Source organism: Gymnogyps californianus, chromosome 1, assembly GCF_018139145.2.
Source record: "Gymnogyps californianus isolate 813 chromosome 1, ASM1813914v2, whole genome shotgun sequence".
Taxonomy (NCBI): domain Eukaryota; kingdom Metazoa; phylum Chordata; class Aves; order Accipitriformes; family Cathartidae; genus Gymnogyps; species Gymnogyps californianus.
Genome location: NC_059471.1, coordinates 182,201,560 through 182,216,156, shown reverse-complemented (window position 1 = coordinate 182,216,156; position 14,597 = coordinate 182,201,560). Strand labels below are relative to the sequence as shown.

General features: G+C 35.0%; 1 protein-coding gene across 4 annotated transcripts in view; it reads left to right on the top strand.

Annotated features, from left to right (window-relative positions):
• USP15 (ubiquitin specific peptidase 15) overlaps positions 1 to 14,263 on the top strand; it is a 70,701-nt gene extending 56,438 nt beyond the window's left edge. For 3 of the 4 annotated variants that reach the window (XM_050914512.1, XM_050914480.1, XM_050914644.1), the window contains 14 exons: positions 2,701 to 2,874; positions 3,218 to 3,376; positions 4,073 to 4,297; positions 5,924 to 6,007; positions 6,098 to 6,192; positions 6,371 to 6,559; positions 7,422 to 7,537; positions 7,667 to 7,942; positions 8,257 to 8,327; positions 8,690 to 8,805; positions 10,710 to 10,859; positions 11,274 to 11,377; positions 11,964 to 12,052; positions 12,361 to 14,263. In XM_050914512.1, coding sequence (XP_050770469.1) covers positions 2,701 to 2,874; positions 3,218 to 3,376; positions 4,073 to 4,297; positions 5,924 to 6,007; positions 6,098 to 6,192; positions 6,371 to 6,559; positions 7,422 to 7,537; positions 7,667 to 7,942; positions 8,257 to 8,327; positions 8,690 to 8,805; positions 10,710 to 10,859; positions 11,274 to 11,377; positions 11,964 to 12,052; positions 12,361 to 12,546 — 2,034 coding nt within the window. In that variant the 3' untranslated portion in view covers positions 12,547 to 14,263. Of the gene's footprint in view, positions 1 to 2,700; positions 2,875 to 3,217; positions 3,377 to 4,072; positions 4,298 to 5,923; positions 6,008 to 6,097; positions 6,193 to 6,370; positions 6,560 to 7,421; positions 7,538 to 7,666; positions 7,943 to 8,256; positions 8,328 to 8,673; positions 8,806 to 10,709; positions 10,860 to 11,273; positions 11,378 to 11,963; positions 12,053 to 12,360 lie in introns of those variants that run through there. The other variant, XM_050914566.1, reaches the window with a different exon arrangement.
• Positions 14,264 to 14,597: the final 334 nt, after the last annotated feature.

The following is a 14,597-nucleotide window of genomic DNA, read 5'->3' as shown; positions in this document are numbered from 1 at the left end:
TCATTTAGCTAAACGACCAGTTTGGGTTCAGAGACTGACCACTTTACAGAAGTTTTGTTGGTTAAAGAAAACTTGTGGAGACTGCAGTACCTGAAATGCAGTGCCATTCTGTTACTTCTTTAGTCACAAACAGTTTCCTGTAGTTTTACCATATTTGTTTAGCTTTTTTGGTTTCTATTATTCTTCATCTGTTGGTATACTTGTTAGTTTACCTATGTCTGTGTTTTAAAAAAAAACAAACAAAAAAACCAAAACGACTAGGTTGAACAGGACACATAAATCTGATGACTTTGCTGTCTAGTAGATTGTCTTGGTTCTAATCTTTTTTTTTTTTAATTGATGCTTTCCGTAAGGCTACCTTGATAACCTACAACATATCACATCATGAGAAAAAAAGAATGTAGGCTTCCTTTCAAATTCACTTCTGAATGCTTTTTTCCCCTGTGACTTTAATCATGATCTTAAATAGTTCTCCATTGTCAGCCTTGCATGCTTGTAGTTATTTAGCTTTGTCAGTTATGTTGAAAAGATCAGTGGGTATGTGGCCAACTGTATTAATTCCTTTAGCAGCTACTCTTTTAAAAGGTGTGGCATCTGATATTTTAGAAAAGATGTCATCTCTATATCTCAGAAATTCCCGTGTTCAGATAGATATTTGTGCATTCCAGTACTACCATCAGTGTCATCTTATGTTGGAATGTGGAAATTGTTATAAGGAAAAAGGGAAATTACCGGTAGTAATCTTCCTGATTTATACATACAAATATAAATTAATATTCTGAGAAAGTGACAAAACTAATTTATCAGGTGAAAACTAGAAAAAGAGAAATCAGTTTTTGGGTGAAACAACACCCTGTCAGCACATTGTATAGTGCTTGACTAAGAACCTATAGAAAAATTTACTGGTTTTGCATTATTTAGTTCCTTGTTCTGGACATTTGTCACACTAAGCTGATGAGCTGAACTGATTTGATCTCCTAAACCAGCCCAAAAATAATCCAGAAGAAAAGTGAGGAGGAAAAATAGTTTTTTGACAGGTTAGTGAGGTGAATATGTTTATTGTCCAATCAGATGATCATCAGCAGAGAAAGGGCAGGACTTCTTTGGGCAGTAGGATTTGTCACATCACTCAGGCTGAACATGCAATTTTACCTAAAGTGTAGTTTTATTTATAGTTAGTTTAGCATGGTTTGCACTGTATTGTTTCTGAGTATCTGGTGGAACTTGGTAGTCCATCCATTCATTTAGGTTGAAGCTAAAAATAATCTTTTGAAAACTCTGACCACTTCTGTATGGATTTGAGAGACCAAGTGTTTCTCCTCTTAGCTGCATGGATCAATTCAGAACTGACAACACGTATCTGGGGGGTGGCGGGGGGGGCTTGGGATCACCACTAGCAGGAATAAAAGCTCTTTGCCATGTAGCAAGAGAAAAATGAGCTTTCTTCAACCCTCAGTGTCCAAAAGGGCCTATAATATCAGGATTTTTTTGCAGTGTTGACAGCTCGTGAAAGCTTTAGGTGAGGAGGGAGAGAAAGAGAGGAGTGCGCTATGGGCATGAAACTCAGCTCTCTACAGCAAATGACTGATTTTGCGTTGTAATTCTTCCAGTCTCAATTGTTGCATCTAACGCAGTAGCGTGTGTGGAGCTAAAATTTTTGTTCTTCCCCTTGTTTGCAGAGAGGCAGATGAGACTGATGAAATATTTGACCTTTCTTGGAATCTTTAATAGAGGAAAGAATGCAGAAAAGCTTATGATATTTAATGAAGAAACTTTGCTAAATTTATATGCTAAGGCATAGCATGAGGATCATTTCCGAGTGATGGAAAAGTTTTTGTTTAAAGGAGTGTGAGGAGTAGCACACAAAAATTCGAAGTGGTTTCCTAGAATTGTAAATCATACTTCAGTGATTACATCCTGCTATCTCTAAGTGCTGACAGAAGAGACAAACTGGTACAGAGGATGGGTCATTATCTCAGTCTAAACCAAGGCCTTTGCTTTCCTTGAACTAGTTTCAGCTCTAAACAGCTTCACAAACTTTAAAGGAACATAGGAAGGGCTGCACCAATTCTGATTCAAGGTCTAGTCCATCTAGCATAGATTGCTGTCTTCAACAGCATCCATAAGCAGATGCCTAGGAAGAGAAGGAATAGAGCAAGCATCCTCACCTTCCCTTCCCTCCCACCCCTGCCAAAAAAAATCTCGCTCAGTTTTCAACTATTTTCTGCTTACATATTGTTCTGAATGTGGTGTAATTTGATTTAATAAGCCCTATTGGCTCTCTCTTCCAAGTATCTATGCAGTCTCTCCTTGAGGCCCTGTAAACTTTGAGCATCTATAACAACTTTCAGCAAGGAGTTTCATAAAGCTACTATTCATGTATCAAGAACCACCTTCTTTTGTTTGTTTTGAACCTCGATACAAATTGTGTTGTCACACTGTGGTTGGCTGGACTACTATGTCTAATAAATTCTGACGTAAAGCTTTTGAGAAATATTATCTGTGCATAACTTGTAATGGTAACTGCAGCCAGTCTTCGTTTAAAACCATTATTTCTGGAAAAGACCTTCCCCCCCCCCCCACCATGGGCACTAGGCATTACAGTTTAAAGTATTGTTCATGGTTGCTTTAACAAAGTTCATTCTTTGTTTAGAAGTAATTCAAATCACTGTTCTAAAAATTCTGTATTTCTGTTTACAGTGTCTGAGCAACACACCTCCTCTTACAGAATACTTCCTCAATGATAAATACCAAGAAGAGCTGAATTTTGACAATCCTTTAGGAATGCGAGGTGAAATAGCAAAATCTTATGCAGAGCTTATCAAGCAAATGTGGTCAGGAAAATACAGCTATGTTACCCCAAGAGCATTTAAGGTCAGTGGGGAATTTAACTTGAATGTACATTGTCAGTTTTGGTTTTGTAGTTTAAGTATACAAAATGTATGGAAATATGCAAGAATAAGAATTTAAAGTAAATTCATCAGTGTGCAGTCCATTCATTTAACTGTTAAAACACTTGGTTGTATATTTAAATAGGTTTCAACTGTCCTTATGCTTTGGTCTTTGAGAATTAGGTTTGGCTTCCTGTCTCCATTGAAAAGCTTATCTTATAAAGTTAAAAAAGATAAGCTTTTCAACTTCCTGCTGTAGCATCTCAGAAGTAGTTATTCTTTATAACAATTACGGTACCAGAAGTATTTGTATTTATTTTTTTTAGACACAAGTGGGACGATTTGCACCACAATTTTCTGGTTATCAGCAACAAGATTGTCAAGAGCTACTGGCTTTTCTCTTGGATGGATTACATGAGGATTTGAATCGAATTAGGAAAAAGCCTTACATTCAGTTAAAGGATGCAGACGGGAGACCAGACAAGGTAGTGTTTTTGGTGTTCATCTTCATTTTAGTCAAGGCTATACGTTGCAAGATACTTCTACATGATTGTGCACTGAAGGGTTGGGACACTGATCATGTGTTGCTTTTTCCGGAAGAGATTTCAGAAAATAAGCCAAGACCTTAAAATGGAGATCTTGTTCAAGTACCTGTGTAAATTTCTGTTTATTTGGAAGATAACTGGGGGAGTGGGAGGGTTTAAGGCTTGGTTAAGACCTTTTTGTTCAATTCAATGCTGAGTTCAGTTGGAAAAACAATTTCCATTCTGTTGTTCTTTTAGTCTTATATCTACAGTATGCAGCATTCTGTCTCTCTCCAGTACTGTTACTTTAGGGAAACTCTTCTAGCATTGAGCTACAAGCATACAGATAATTTCTTTTGTTACGAGTATGAGTTACTTCAAATGGAATTTTTAGTTTTATTTGCTTTTGTCTTGCCCCAAGCCACTTGAAGTCTCTCTCAGACTATGTAATGCCACTGAGAGAATCTCTGTCCTAGGAAAAACTTACATCTTTTAACCTGGGATCCTGATAGTAGTAACATATTTTACAGGGCCTTTGGAGTGAGATTTCTATGTTTAGGTGGTAACTGAGAATGTTCTATCGAGTACTCTTACTAATAATTCTCACTATTCATTTCCTACTACTTTGTCATAACCGAGGTCGTGCTTTAATTACAGGTGGTTGCTGAAGAAGCCTGGGAAAACCATTTAAAAAGAAATGATTCCATCATTGTAGATATATTTCATGGCCTTTTTAAATCCACACTAGTTTGTCCTGAATGTGCTAAGATATCTGTAACCTTTGATCCCTTTTGTTACTTGACACTTCCACTACCCATGAAAAAAGAACGCACTTTGGAAGTTTATTTAGTTAGAATGGATCCACTTGCAAAGCCTATGCAGGTAAGCCTTGTGGTTTATGTACAAAACTCCTGATTCATGTGGCATTAACAGTGAACCTGAGTTCCTTTGCATTTTTTAAATGTATAAGTACAATAAGCAAATCCAACAAGCTTTAGTTTTCTGCTATGTGTTCTGAAGTCCCACTTAGAAAGCTTGAGGAAGACTATACATACCTTCTTACATTTCTATCAGTTTCAAGGAAGATATTGGTAATTTCTTTATGGTTGTGTTAATAAGGCTTCTTCATCTTTAAAATGTATGCTGTCCTCATTTTTTATTTTAGTGTTGCTATAATGAATTTGTATAATATTATATAAAAAAAAAATTATACACTTAATCCAGATTTAATTCCTCAGTTTCTTAGCCTCAAAAGGCAGATATTGGTAATAAGTGGTGCAAAAACCTCCATGACTAAATATATTAGGTAGTCCTGAATTCTATGCTATCACTTAATAGTCAAAAGAAAAAATTTCAGATGAGATTTCTTTGTAAAGAGTATCTCTTTTGCCTTTTTTAGGAAGGATGGTATTATACACCTTAGAATGGCATGAAACAATGTACATAGTTTATGGTAACAAATTCATGATGAAATGGTTCTAGCTGTACCTCATGGGTAAGCGAGGATAGGTGAAATAAATAAGACATGGGCAGTTACGCAGACTTGCAAAAAGGCTTTAACACCTGAAATCAGAGTACTATAAGAAGGAAAGTGGGGGAAAAGGGAGTGTTCTCCCTTAGGCAATATGAGTTAGGGAAGTCAAAGATAAAGGGACATGTATTAACTAGTGGGAGATGAGCCTGCTAGAAATTTAATTATTTGTGAGAACAGGTTTGCACAAGGGACACACAGTAGCTGAAGATGACCCTGTATGATATGTGAGATGGTTATGCAGGAATGAATAGAGTTTGGGAAGAGTACAAGTTCAGTAGAGCTTTTGTGAGTCTAAATAACTATAAGACTTAAGGAGATACCAAACACATGCTGTACTTGGCAATTAATCTCAAAGTTATAGTACCTTATTTCTAATTAATCCTGTCTTTATTTATTATGCAAATAACAGGTAAGAGTCCTGTGTGGAGTTTCATTACAAACTGCAGGTGTACTGCACTAAGGGAAGCCACAGAGAGGTTTTCTCTGTTAATCATCAGGTTCTCTCTCTGCATGCGAAATTAGAATTCACTCTTTATCCATTGCCTGCCATTGTCTTTTTTCCCAGTAATACTTTATAAACAACTTGTGATGTATTCCAAATTTAAGAATCTAGTCAATAGCATGCATACTATTTAAATGCTTAAATAAGTAGGTGCTGTTGAAATATAAATCTAAGTAATTGGTACTGTTAGTCTTCTTATGGAGAAAGTAAAACAACATCAAAAAAAAGCATTATATGAACTAATAAATGTAGTATTCAAAGTGTGTGTGTTCATATGAATAAAGTTGTGAAGGTTACTACGTTTTCAGCAGCTTTCGGAATTTGTGTTAGTTGATTTACATACTTTACGCTTTAAGTTCAAGAATCTGAAAGAAGTACGTGAAGTATGCTGAACATGTGATAAGTTGTTTGTTTTTTTCCTCATGCATATTTGTTCTCTTGAGAAATTAAAGTGACATTTTATTTTTTTTAGTACAAAGTAGTTGTTCCCAAAATTGGAAATATATTGGATCTTTGCACAGCATTGTCAGCTTTGTCTGGTGTTGCTGCAGATAAGGTAAGAGTGATTTCTTATAAGAAGCACAACAATGAACATTTTAACACATATTAACGTGATTTAATGATGTATACTCCATTTTCTTTTTAGATGATTGTTACTGACATATACAATCACAGGTTCCACAGGATATTTGGCATGGATGAAAATCTAAGTAGTATTATGGAACGTGATGACATTTATGTGTAAGTACAGATAACATGCTTCATGTCTCTTTGCAGTTTGTTTAGTTATTTGCAAAAGACTAAAACCTGATCATAAGATAAAGACAAATCTTGGGAGTTTTATTATTTTTTAATTTTTCCCCTTTGTAGCCTTTTAAATGACAGTTGTCCGTTGTATTTCTGTTTGTTTTTCTTTTAGATTTGAAATTGCTATCAATAGAACAGAAGATACAGAACAAGTTATAATTCCTGTTTGTTTAAGGGAAAAGTGCAGGCACACTAGCTACAGCCATAGTGGTTCTTCACTGTTTGGTCAACCTTTTCTCATAGCAGTGCCTAGAAACAATACTGAAGATAAACTGTATAACCTGCTGCTGCTAAGAATGTGGTAAGGTTATTGTTTAAAGAAAAACGTGTTTGTTATGAATAATGCTGATAGTTGGAATCAGTAGGCACTTATTTTTACATGCATTGCTAACAAACTGATTAGATTTGAGTACTTAGTCTTTTATTTGCTTTCTGTTAAATATATTAAATCTAAAATTTTAGCCATTTGAGATGTGAACTAGTGTGGATTTTCATTTGATTTTTTGTTAGCATGACCTCATCCAAAGATTATTTGAGAATACAGTAGGGAGTCAATCTGTATTGTCAGTTTAGGGAAATTAATTCTGCTGTATACATAGCTGTTTGTTAGGGCTTGGTAAAATGGAAATGTTTTGCCAATTATTCTGCTATGATTATACCTCCTGTATCTACTGTACAAGTTTATATACTAATTTATGTTGTAAAACTAGATGGTAGACACTCTCTGAAAGTAGACTGGAATAATTGTCATTATGCGGAAGAAATTAGAATCATATAACCTCCAATTTAAATTTATGCTTCATTTTCTGTTGACATAACTTTCTCTGTAAGTGAACCCATATATTTTTTTGTGTAAAAAATATGGTTAATGAACAGTTAAAGAAATGATTTCTGGACAAACAGAGACTAATACCAAGAATCAAGTTGTATAAAATCAACTAACTGCCAAAAACGTAAGGTCATAGACCAGCAGAATTTCAGATGTGCCTATAACAGTAGACATGTTAGGCAATAAAACTATTAATTCTGAGTAAATCAGAAAGGAGTGCAGGAATACAGTACACTAGAAAGGATTTGCTGTAACCGTTTAATTATCTGGCTTGAGCAATGTAATGTTTAAAAATCCATTGATTCTAACTGTTGCTTTCATTTGTTATATTTAGCCGATATGTAAAAACATGTACTGAAAGTGAAGACACTGAAGGATCCCTACATTGCTGTAAGGACCATGGTATCAATGGTAATGGCCCAAATGGAATACATGAAGAAGGATCTCCAAGTAAGACTGGAATATCTAAACTTGTTTAGTATTTTGTGTTCAATTTGAAACCGAAGTTAATTCTGTGGTGTCTTTCAATTATTGTTATTCTGCCTCATTTCTTCCTCCTTGTTCTTCCGATTGTTTCAGGTGAAATGGAAACAGATGAACAAGATGATGAATCCAGCCAGGATCAGGAACTTCCTTCAGAGAATGAAAACAGCCAGTCAGAAGACTCAGTTGGAGGTGACAATGACTCTGAAAATGGATTATGTACTGAGGATACTTGCAAAGGTCAACCACTCACGGGACACAAAAAGCGATTGTTTACATTCCAGTTCAATAATTTAGGCAATACTGACATAAACTACATCAAAGATGATACCAGGCATATTAGATTTGATGATAGGCAACCTAGGCTTGATGGTAAGTCATGGGGAACAGGTTGGGCAACATTTGATTCTGATACTTTTTTCTGACTCCACTTCCATAGAATAGTGTTTCATTTTCTCTGTGTGCTATTTGATGTATCTTTTTTTCCAGTAGTAAATTCTGTATAACTAATTAATTTGTTATTGTAATTAACTCTTACAAATGCAGAAATTGTGTATGCTTCAATTTTTCATCTTAAATTCATGCTAACATTGTTTAATTCATTTTGAAGAGTGTTTGCCCGAAGTTAATACAATTTCATGTAAAGCAAGAAGTAATATTAAGAGAAAACATGTTTTTAATCTTAGAAAGATCTTTCCTTGCTTTGGATTGGGATCCTGAATTGAAGAAGAGATATTTTGATGATAGTGCAGCAGAGGTAAGCTGTTTATGTTGCTCCCCTTTCCAGCACTAATGAAACTTAAATGTGAAAAACACAACTTAATGTGACATAAGAGATTGTAAGTCTTCAAAAGAAGAAGCTAGTATATCTTTTTTCACATTATTCATAGTAAATATATTGTCATAAATAAACTTCATTTACTCATCTAAGTAATTAGCAAATCTGAGGCTTACTAATTTGGAAGTAAATCTGAAGCTGTGAAAACTTTTTGCTTGAATGGTTTCTGATCAGTTTTTCCATATGTAGGAGCTTTGTAGTTACTGTTTATAGTAAGACGACATCACTAAAATGAGTTTTGTTTCATTTGTTCTCTTAACTCAAGAAATACTTCTCTTTAGGATTTTGAAAAACATGAAAGTGTGGAATATAAGCCTCCCAAAAAGCCTTTTGTGAAATTAAAAGATTGCATTGAGCTGTTCACAACAAAGGAAAAATTAGGTGCTGAAGACCCATGGTAAGGACAAAAAATTAAAATTATTATGTTCCATGGTGTATTTCTCAAAATGTAATCAAAAACACACTTGAACATTAACAGAGATACCTAATTGATTTCTTAATGGTATTTTGAATCTTGTCATTTCAAGCATAGTTGAAAATCCTCAAAATGTGCTATTTTGATCCATTGCCTAACTAAAATAGTTACCATATACAGAAGGTTATGTTTGTATGGGAGACAATTAATGCATTCAGAATTAGGAGGAAGGGTAGATCCATAACATATTCTAGTCTGTGAGCTGTGATCCACAGTGAATGAATAATACTGTGCCAAATCCAACACAGTGGTTTAAAGAAGTATTCCTTTCTGAGGTGAGAAAGGTTGGTGCATACGGAAGTTTTTTTATGCAAATACGTAACTTGCCTTGTATTGATACATGAAATAGGAATGTGCCTAAACAACAGGTTTGTGGAATGTGGGATGTCTGTAGTCAGTAGAACCCCTCAGGTTCATGTTCCAACCATTAGGGTTTTGGCAGAGACTTCCATTCTGATTCATGCTTCTTCCAAATTATGATTTGGAATCATATCTGAATATTCACAATTATAGGATGTTCCCATAAGATCCTTCTCCAGGAATTTTCTAGCGGATAAGCATCCTTCGTCAACACCTGAAGCTCAGAATTAAGTTTGAAAAGAGGGTCTGCCACTTTTTCTTTTGTGGATACTTAAAAGTTTTGGAGACTTCCAACCTTTGTCACCAGAGATGCTCCTTTATTTGGTCAGGGGAGGGGCTGACTTACAAATTCTCTTTTTTTTTTTTTCTGGGTTGGCTAGATTATACAACACTGGATAGACTGTTTGAGATACTGTATAACACAAATATGGTGAAGCACTCCCATTTTTGCAGCACATTTTAAGCAGAGTATTTAAACTACAAAATACAACTACTGCTGAAGTCAAGCACTTACTACTAGATACATCTCACCAGAGGTCATTAATCACGTTCTTTCTTCATTTGTCAAGTCTTCACAGGTCTAATCTACGAGAGCTCATCATCCCTAGTCCAGTGCTATTCGTATTCCAGATATTCTAAGCCAACTGGGAAAGCAGTTCTTCAATTACAGCCTGCCCTTGCAGTTCTCCTCATTTCTTGTCTTTATCTGATGTTGCTATGTAAAGACACTTGTGCAGTCTTCTTTAATCCAGGCTCATCTCTTTTTTTCCTAGATCTTTAGTTGTTAGATACCAAGATGTAGAATATGCATAGACTACTTCACAGAAGAATTGCTTCCATGCATTGTTCTTACTTACCTTCCTCCCTGAGCCTTAGTTCTTGAAAGATTCAAGTATGCATTGCAGGGAGCAGAAATTTATAAGGCACAGCCTGTTCAGTACTTGCCTACTAAGGAGGCAAGGGTTTTTTTTAGTAAGGAGTTTTTTCAGGTTCCAGTAGTCACTGTTACCTGGTTTTCGTGGTAGGTGGGATGGGGTGGGAGATGGATGAATTTGGAAATTGAAACTTGGAAGAACCACAGTTGTCTGTTATTTATGGCTTTTCATATAGTCAGTATTCCTGAAGTATTTTCATAACCCTTTGTCTTTTTTTATAAAATATGAGAAAGCTGTGTTTTAACTAAAGCTACAGGGACTACTATAGGAGACAAGAATCCTGTATTGGGGGGTGCTACTTTTGTGTTTAAAATGCTGTCGAGCTTCACTGTGAGCACGCTTGCACACTAGCACCTCACATTTTAAACTGGAAGCGATATCAATGGCATTAGTAACAGAAGATAGAATGTGTGTGTGTTTCAGCTTTTGCTCATTCAGTTCCTCCCATGTTACTGGCTTTCTCCAGGGTAATGTATTTTAACATACATATGGACTGCAGTTATTTAAAATTGATTTTTTTTTTTCTTTTAGGTATTGTCCAAACTGTAAAGAACATCAGCAAGCTACCAAGAAGTTAGACTTGTGGTCGCTGCCCCCCGTACTGGTAGTTCATCTGAAGCGCTTTTCGTACAGCAGATATATGAGGGACAAGTTGGATACATTGGTTGACTTTCCAATAAAGTAAGAAACCTAAATATTTTGGTGCTAGAAGTGTAAAAGTTAGCATGACTAGGGCATATGTTTAATCCAGCAATTAAGTAAAATGGTTTTGTTCTCAGCTTCCATGCGTGGATCCAGTAAACACTGATGACAAAATGCTTGTAGGTGAAAAGTATGAACTTGGAAAAATAATAACAGTAGATAAATATGGAAGAACTCTATCAATAGTTTTGGCTAAGATTACTGGTTCCTGTTCCAATCCTCACAGAGTGAAAGAAATGCACTGTCAGTGTAGTCTGGTGTATGTGTTTTTTGTGGGGAATATAAAGTAAAGGGCTCAAAGACCACCAAAATGTGAAATGGTTAAAAATATTATTAACATGACCTTCTTTTGGTTGTTTTTTTGTGGTTGGTTGGTTTGTTTGTTTTAAACAGCGACTTGGACATGTCGGAGTTCCTTATTAATCCCAATGCAGGGCCTTGCCGGTACAACTTGATTGCTGTCTCCAACCACTATGGAGGAATGGGAGGAGGGCATTGTAAGTTGATTTCAGATATCATCATTCTGCATGTCAGCTTTCTTTCCATGTTTATTTTGATTTAAGTACTGACCACTTTGAATCAATGGCATTTTTTAATGGTTGAGGGTCAATTTTTTTCATTACCTTGAAATGCTTTCACAAGTATTCTAACACAAAAATCTATACGAAATGAGCTTTCAAGGATAATTGTAGGTTCTTTTATACTTCTATCTATGGGTATTGTGAAAAGAGAAAACGTAAGAGCTCCATAAACAACTACTGTACTCTTACAACTGATTTTGTCTTAGCTGTCTGTATGTTTGTACATTGTGCATCTCCTTGAAAGAAGAGAGAAAAATGAAAAAGTGACTGAGGGATTTTATTTTGACTGTCCTTTCTCACTATACATTCTCTTTAGAAGGGGAATGTTATTGGTTAAGCTTTCTTTGCTTAAAAAAAAAAAGTGTGAAAGTATGAGTCTAATAGTGATAATAGGTTTTAGTTAGTTAAATGTCAACTGTTTGATAGTAACAAACTCTAGCAACTGATTGTATTACATCTATGAAGACACAAAGTCCTTAGACATGGTCCTTTTTTGTCCTAGATACTGCTTTTGCAAAAAATAAGGATGATGGAAAATGGTACTACTTCGATGACAGTAGTGTGTCCACTGCATGTGAGGACCAAATAGTGGCAAGTACCTTTTGTGTTTCTAAAATTGGGACTGTTGATGATGTTTCCTTCTTGAGGGAAGAAAAATGAAGAGTAAATCATGAACCTTGCAGTACATTTGTAGGTAGTAGTTTGTGTTCTTTCAAAGGACAGTACAAAACAAAAATGGTTTGCTCTAACATGCAAAAATAATTCATATGAAAGCTTTGGATTTCTTTGTAATTTTACTTGTAGACTTGGAATAAGGGGAAAAAAAAAAAAAGGATAACTTGGATTGTGAATGTTTTGCTTGGTCCCTCATGAGCATATTACACTTCTCTCTTTTACAGTCCAAAGCAGCATATGTGCTCTTCTACCAGAGACAGGACACGATCAGTGGAACTGGCTTTTTCCCTCTTGACCGGGAAACTAAACAAGGTGCTTCAGCTGCCACAGGCATCCCACTAGAAAGTGATGAAGACAGCAATGAAAATGATAATGATATAGAAAATGAAAATTGTATGCACACTAACTAATGGAAGAACTAGAAGCCATAAAAGAGACTTTTCTTGCTGGGGATACCTATTGGAAGAGTGAAATTGCCTACCAAATTAAGAATAAAAATCTGAGATGGGGAATTTCAGATAACAGAATGTAAATCTGTATTACATTTTAACATGTGCAGTACTTGAAGTGAAACAATAAAAACTTAAACAGAAATTGTCTCTAATGCATTTACAGTCTTGTATTCACAAGCTATATATAGGAAATCACAAATAAACCCCTTTTAAGTTTTCTGCTGCTGTTCTGATGGATTATGTTTTCTTTTGTTTTGGATGTGAGTTAATAACTAAAATGTTAAATCTGTGGACTTCTGACATTTATTTTCTTAGTACTGCAAGGATACTACTGCCAAGTCTAGTTTCTGGGTGAATATATACATGTTCCTTAGGCTGTCACACAGACGACAAGTAAAAATGTCATATAAGCAGTAGTTTTCTTGAAACAGCAAATTTTTGTTTCTCCCTAAAAAAATTTTTTTTTTTTTTTTAATTCGGTCACAATACAAGAAATAGCTTGAAAAGGTGTTTTAACCTTTTGTGATATAGTTGAGCATCCAGAATATTATGTTCATCTTACTGCTGCTGTGGAACAGGTTCTGGATTTCATGCTGCATTAACAAAAAGTTTTTCAATTAAATGTAAGTATCCTTTGTTGCTTGTTGGAATCTACTCTGCAGACATAATTCCTGTTATCTTGCTTATAAGACATGCATAATTTTAATCTGGTGTCAGTCCAAAATTTAAAATTGTGCTGTAAGTTCTCTCTCCCCAGTTTTTGTAGTTTGACAGCTTGCAAACTACTCTGTAATAGGGTCAGACTTACTAGTATTCTGTATCCATAGTAATGACTGTGTATCGGGATTAGATGAGAATTTTTTCAATATAACCTGCCTTTAAATTGTTAATGAACAAAATGACTTTAAAGGTGGGCCTGTTAATTTACTTTGTGCGTTCCTGATGGAATTCACCATAGCCTTACAGCATATCTGAAGAGGTAACTCATTGTAAGAGAATTGGCATTTGCATGTTCAAGTCAGAACCTGTACAGTATATAAGGCATACAAACCTTGAATTGGATTTTAGTTAACTATGTTCAGGGGTCCAGGATGCCAAAATAAGTGTGACAGTTTGAAACATTTTTTAATTTGCTGCTTTCCCTTTGATCTGGTTGGAAGAATGTATTGTTGATTTGTATACAATACTGCCTTTGAGAGGGGCTCTTTAAGTGCGGGAGCACACTTCACGTATCTACTACCTGGAGAATTGCTTTGTGTCCCACTGTTTAAACAAATAATTTAAAAAATAAAAAAAGCAAAAAGTATGATGTTCTTCACTTGAACTAATCAAATACAATAGGTTATAAATTGTGTATTGTAAATAAAAGTTCACTCTGTGAGTGCACATTTTGGTAAATTATTTATTTATGTTAGCATTAAAAAGTTTAAAAAATTGCATTTGACCAGGATATAAATGAGGTATGTTGGACATGGCTTTGCTTTATACCTTGATATTAAAACTGGTGTTTCATCCTGGTATTTTAAAGCTGCTTTGAGGTTTTTTTTTTTAAATGTAAACTAACCTCCTGCATGACAGAGGTTAAAATTTTGTCTGCACTTGAGTTCACTTGGGTTTACATTTGAAATGCGCATGTTTATTTATACAGATTTCAATAAAGCTATTCAAGGCCTTATTTAGTCTTCCATTTTCTTACAAATTCTTTTCCCACAGTGTTTGTGTAATGGGTAGTCTTTGCCTAATACTTATATTATCGGTTACAAAATGGCTATTTAATAACCAACACGGAATAAGATTAATAGTATTTCCAGAAGACAGTATATATAAAAGGGATTCTCTCCTGTCATTGTCTGGCTCTAAAAACATTTGTAAGGCTGCAAAAATAATTGTTTATTGTCACAGAAACCTATTATTTGTTTTTTAAAAGTAATACTGTAACAGTAATTAATCAAATGAAAAGATGCTAACTCTGAGATGGTTGGTGAAATGAGGGAATTATTTAGGATTAG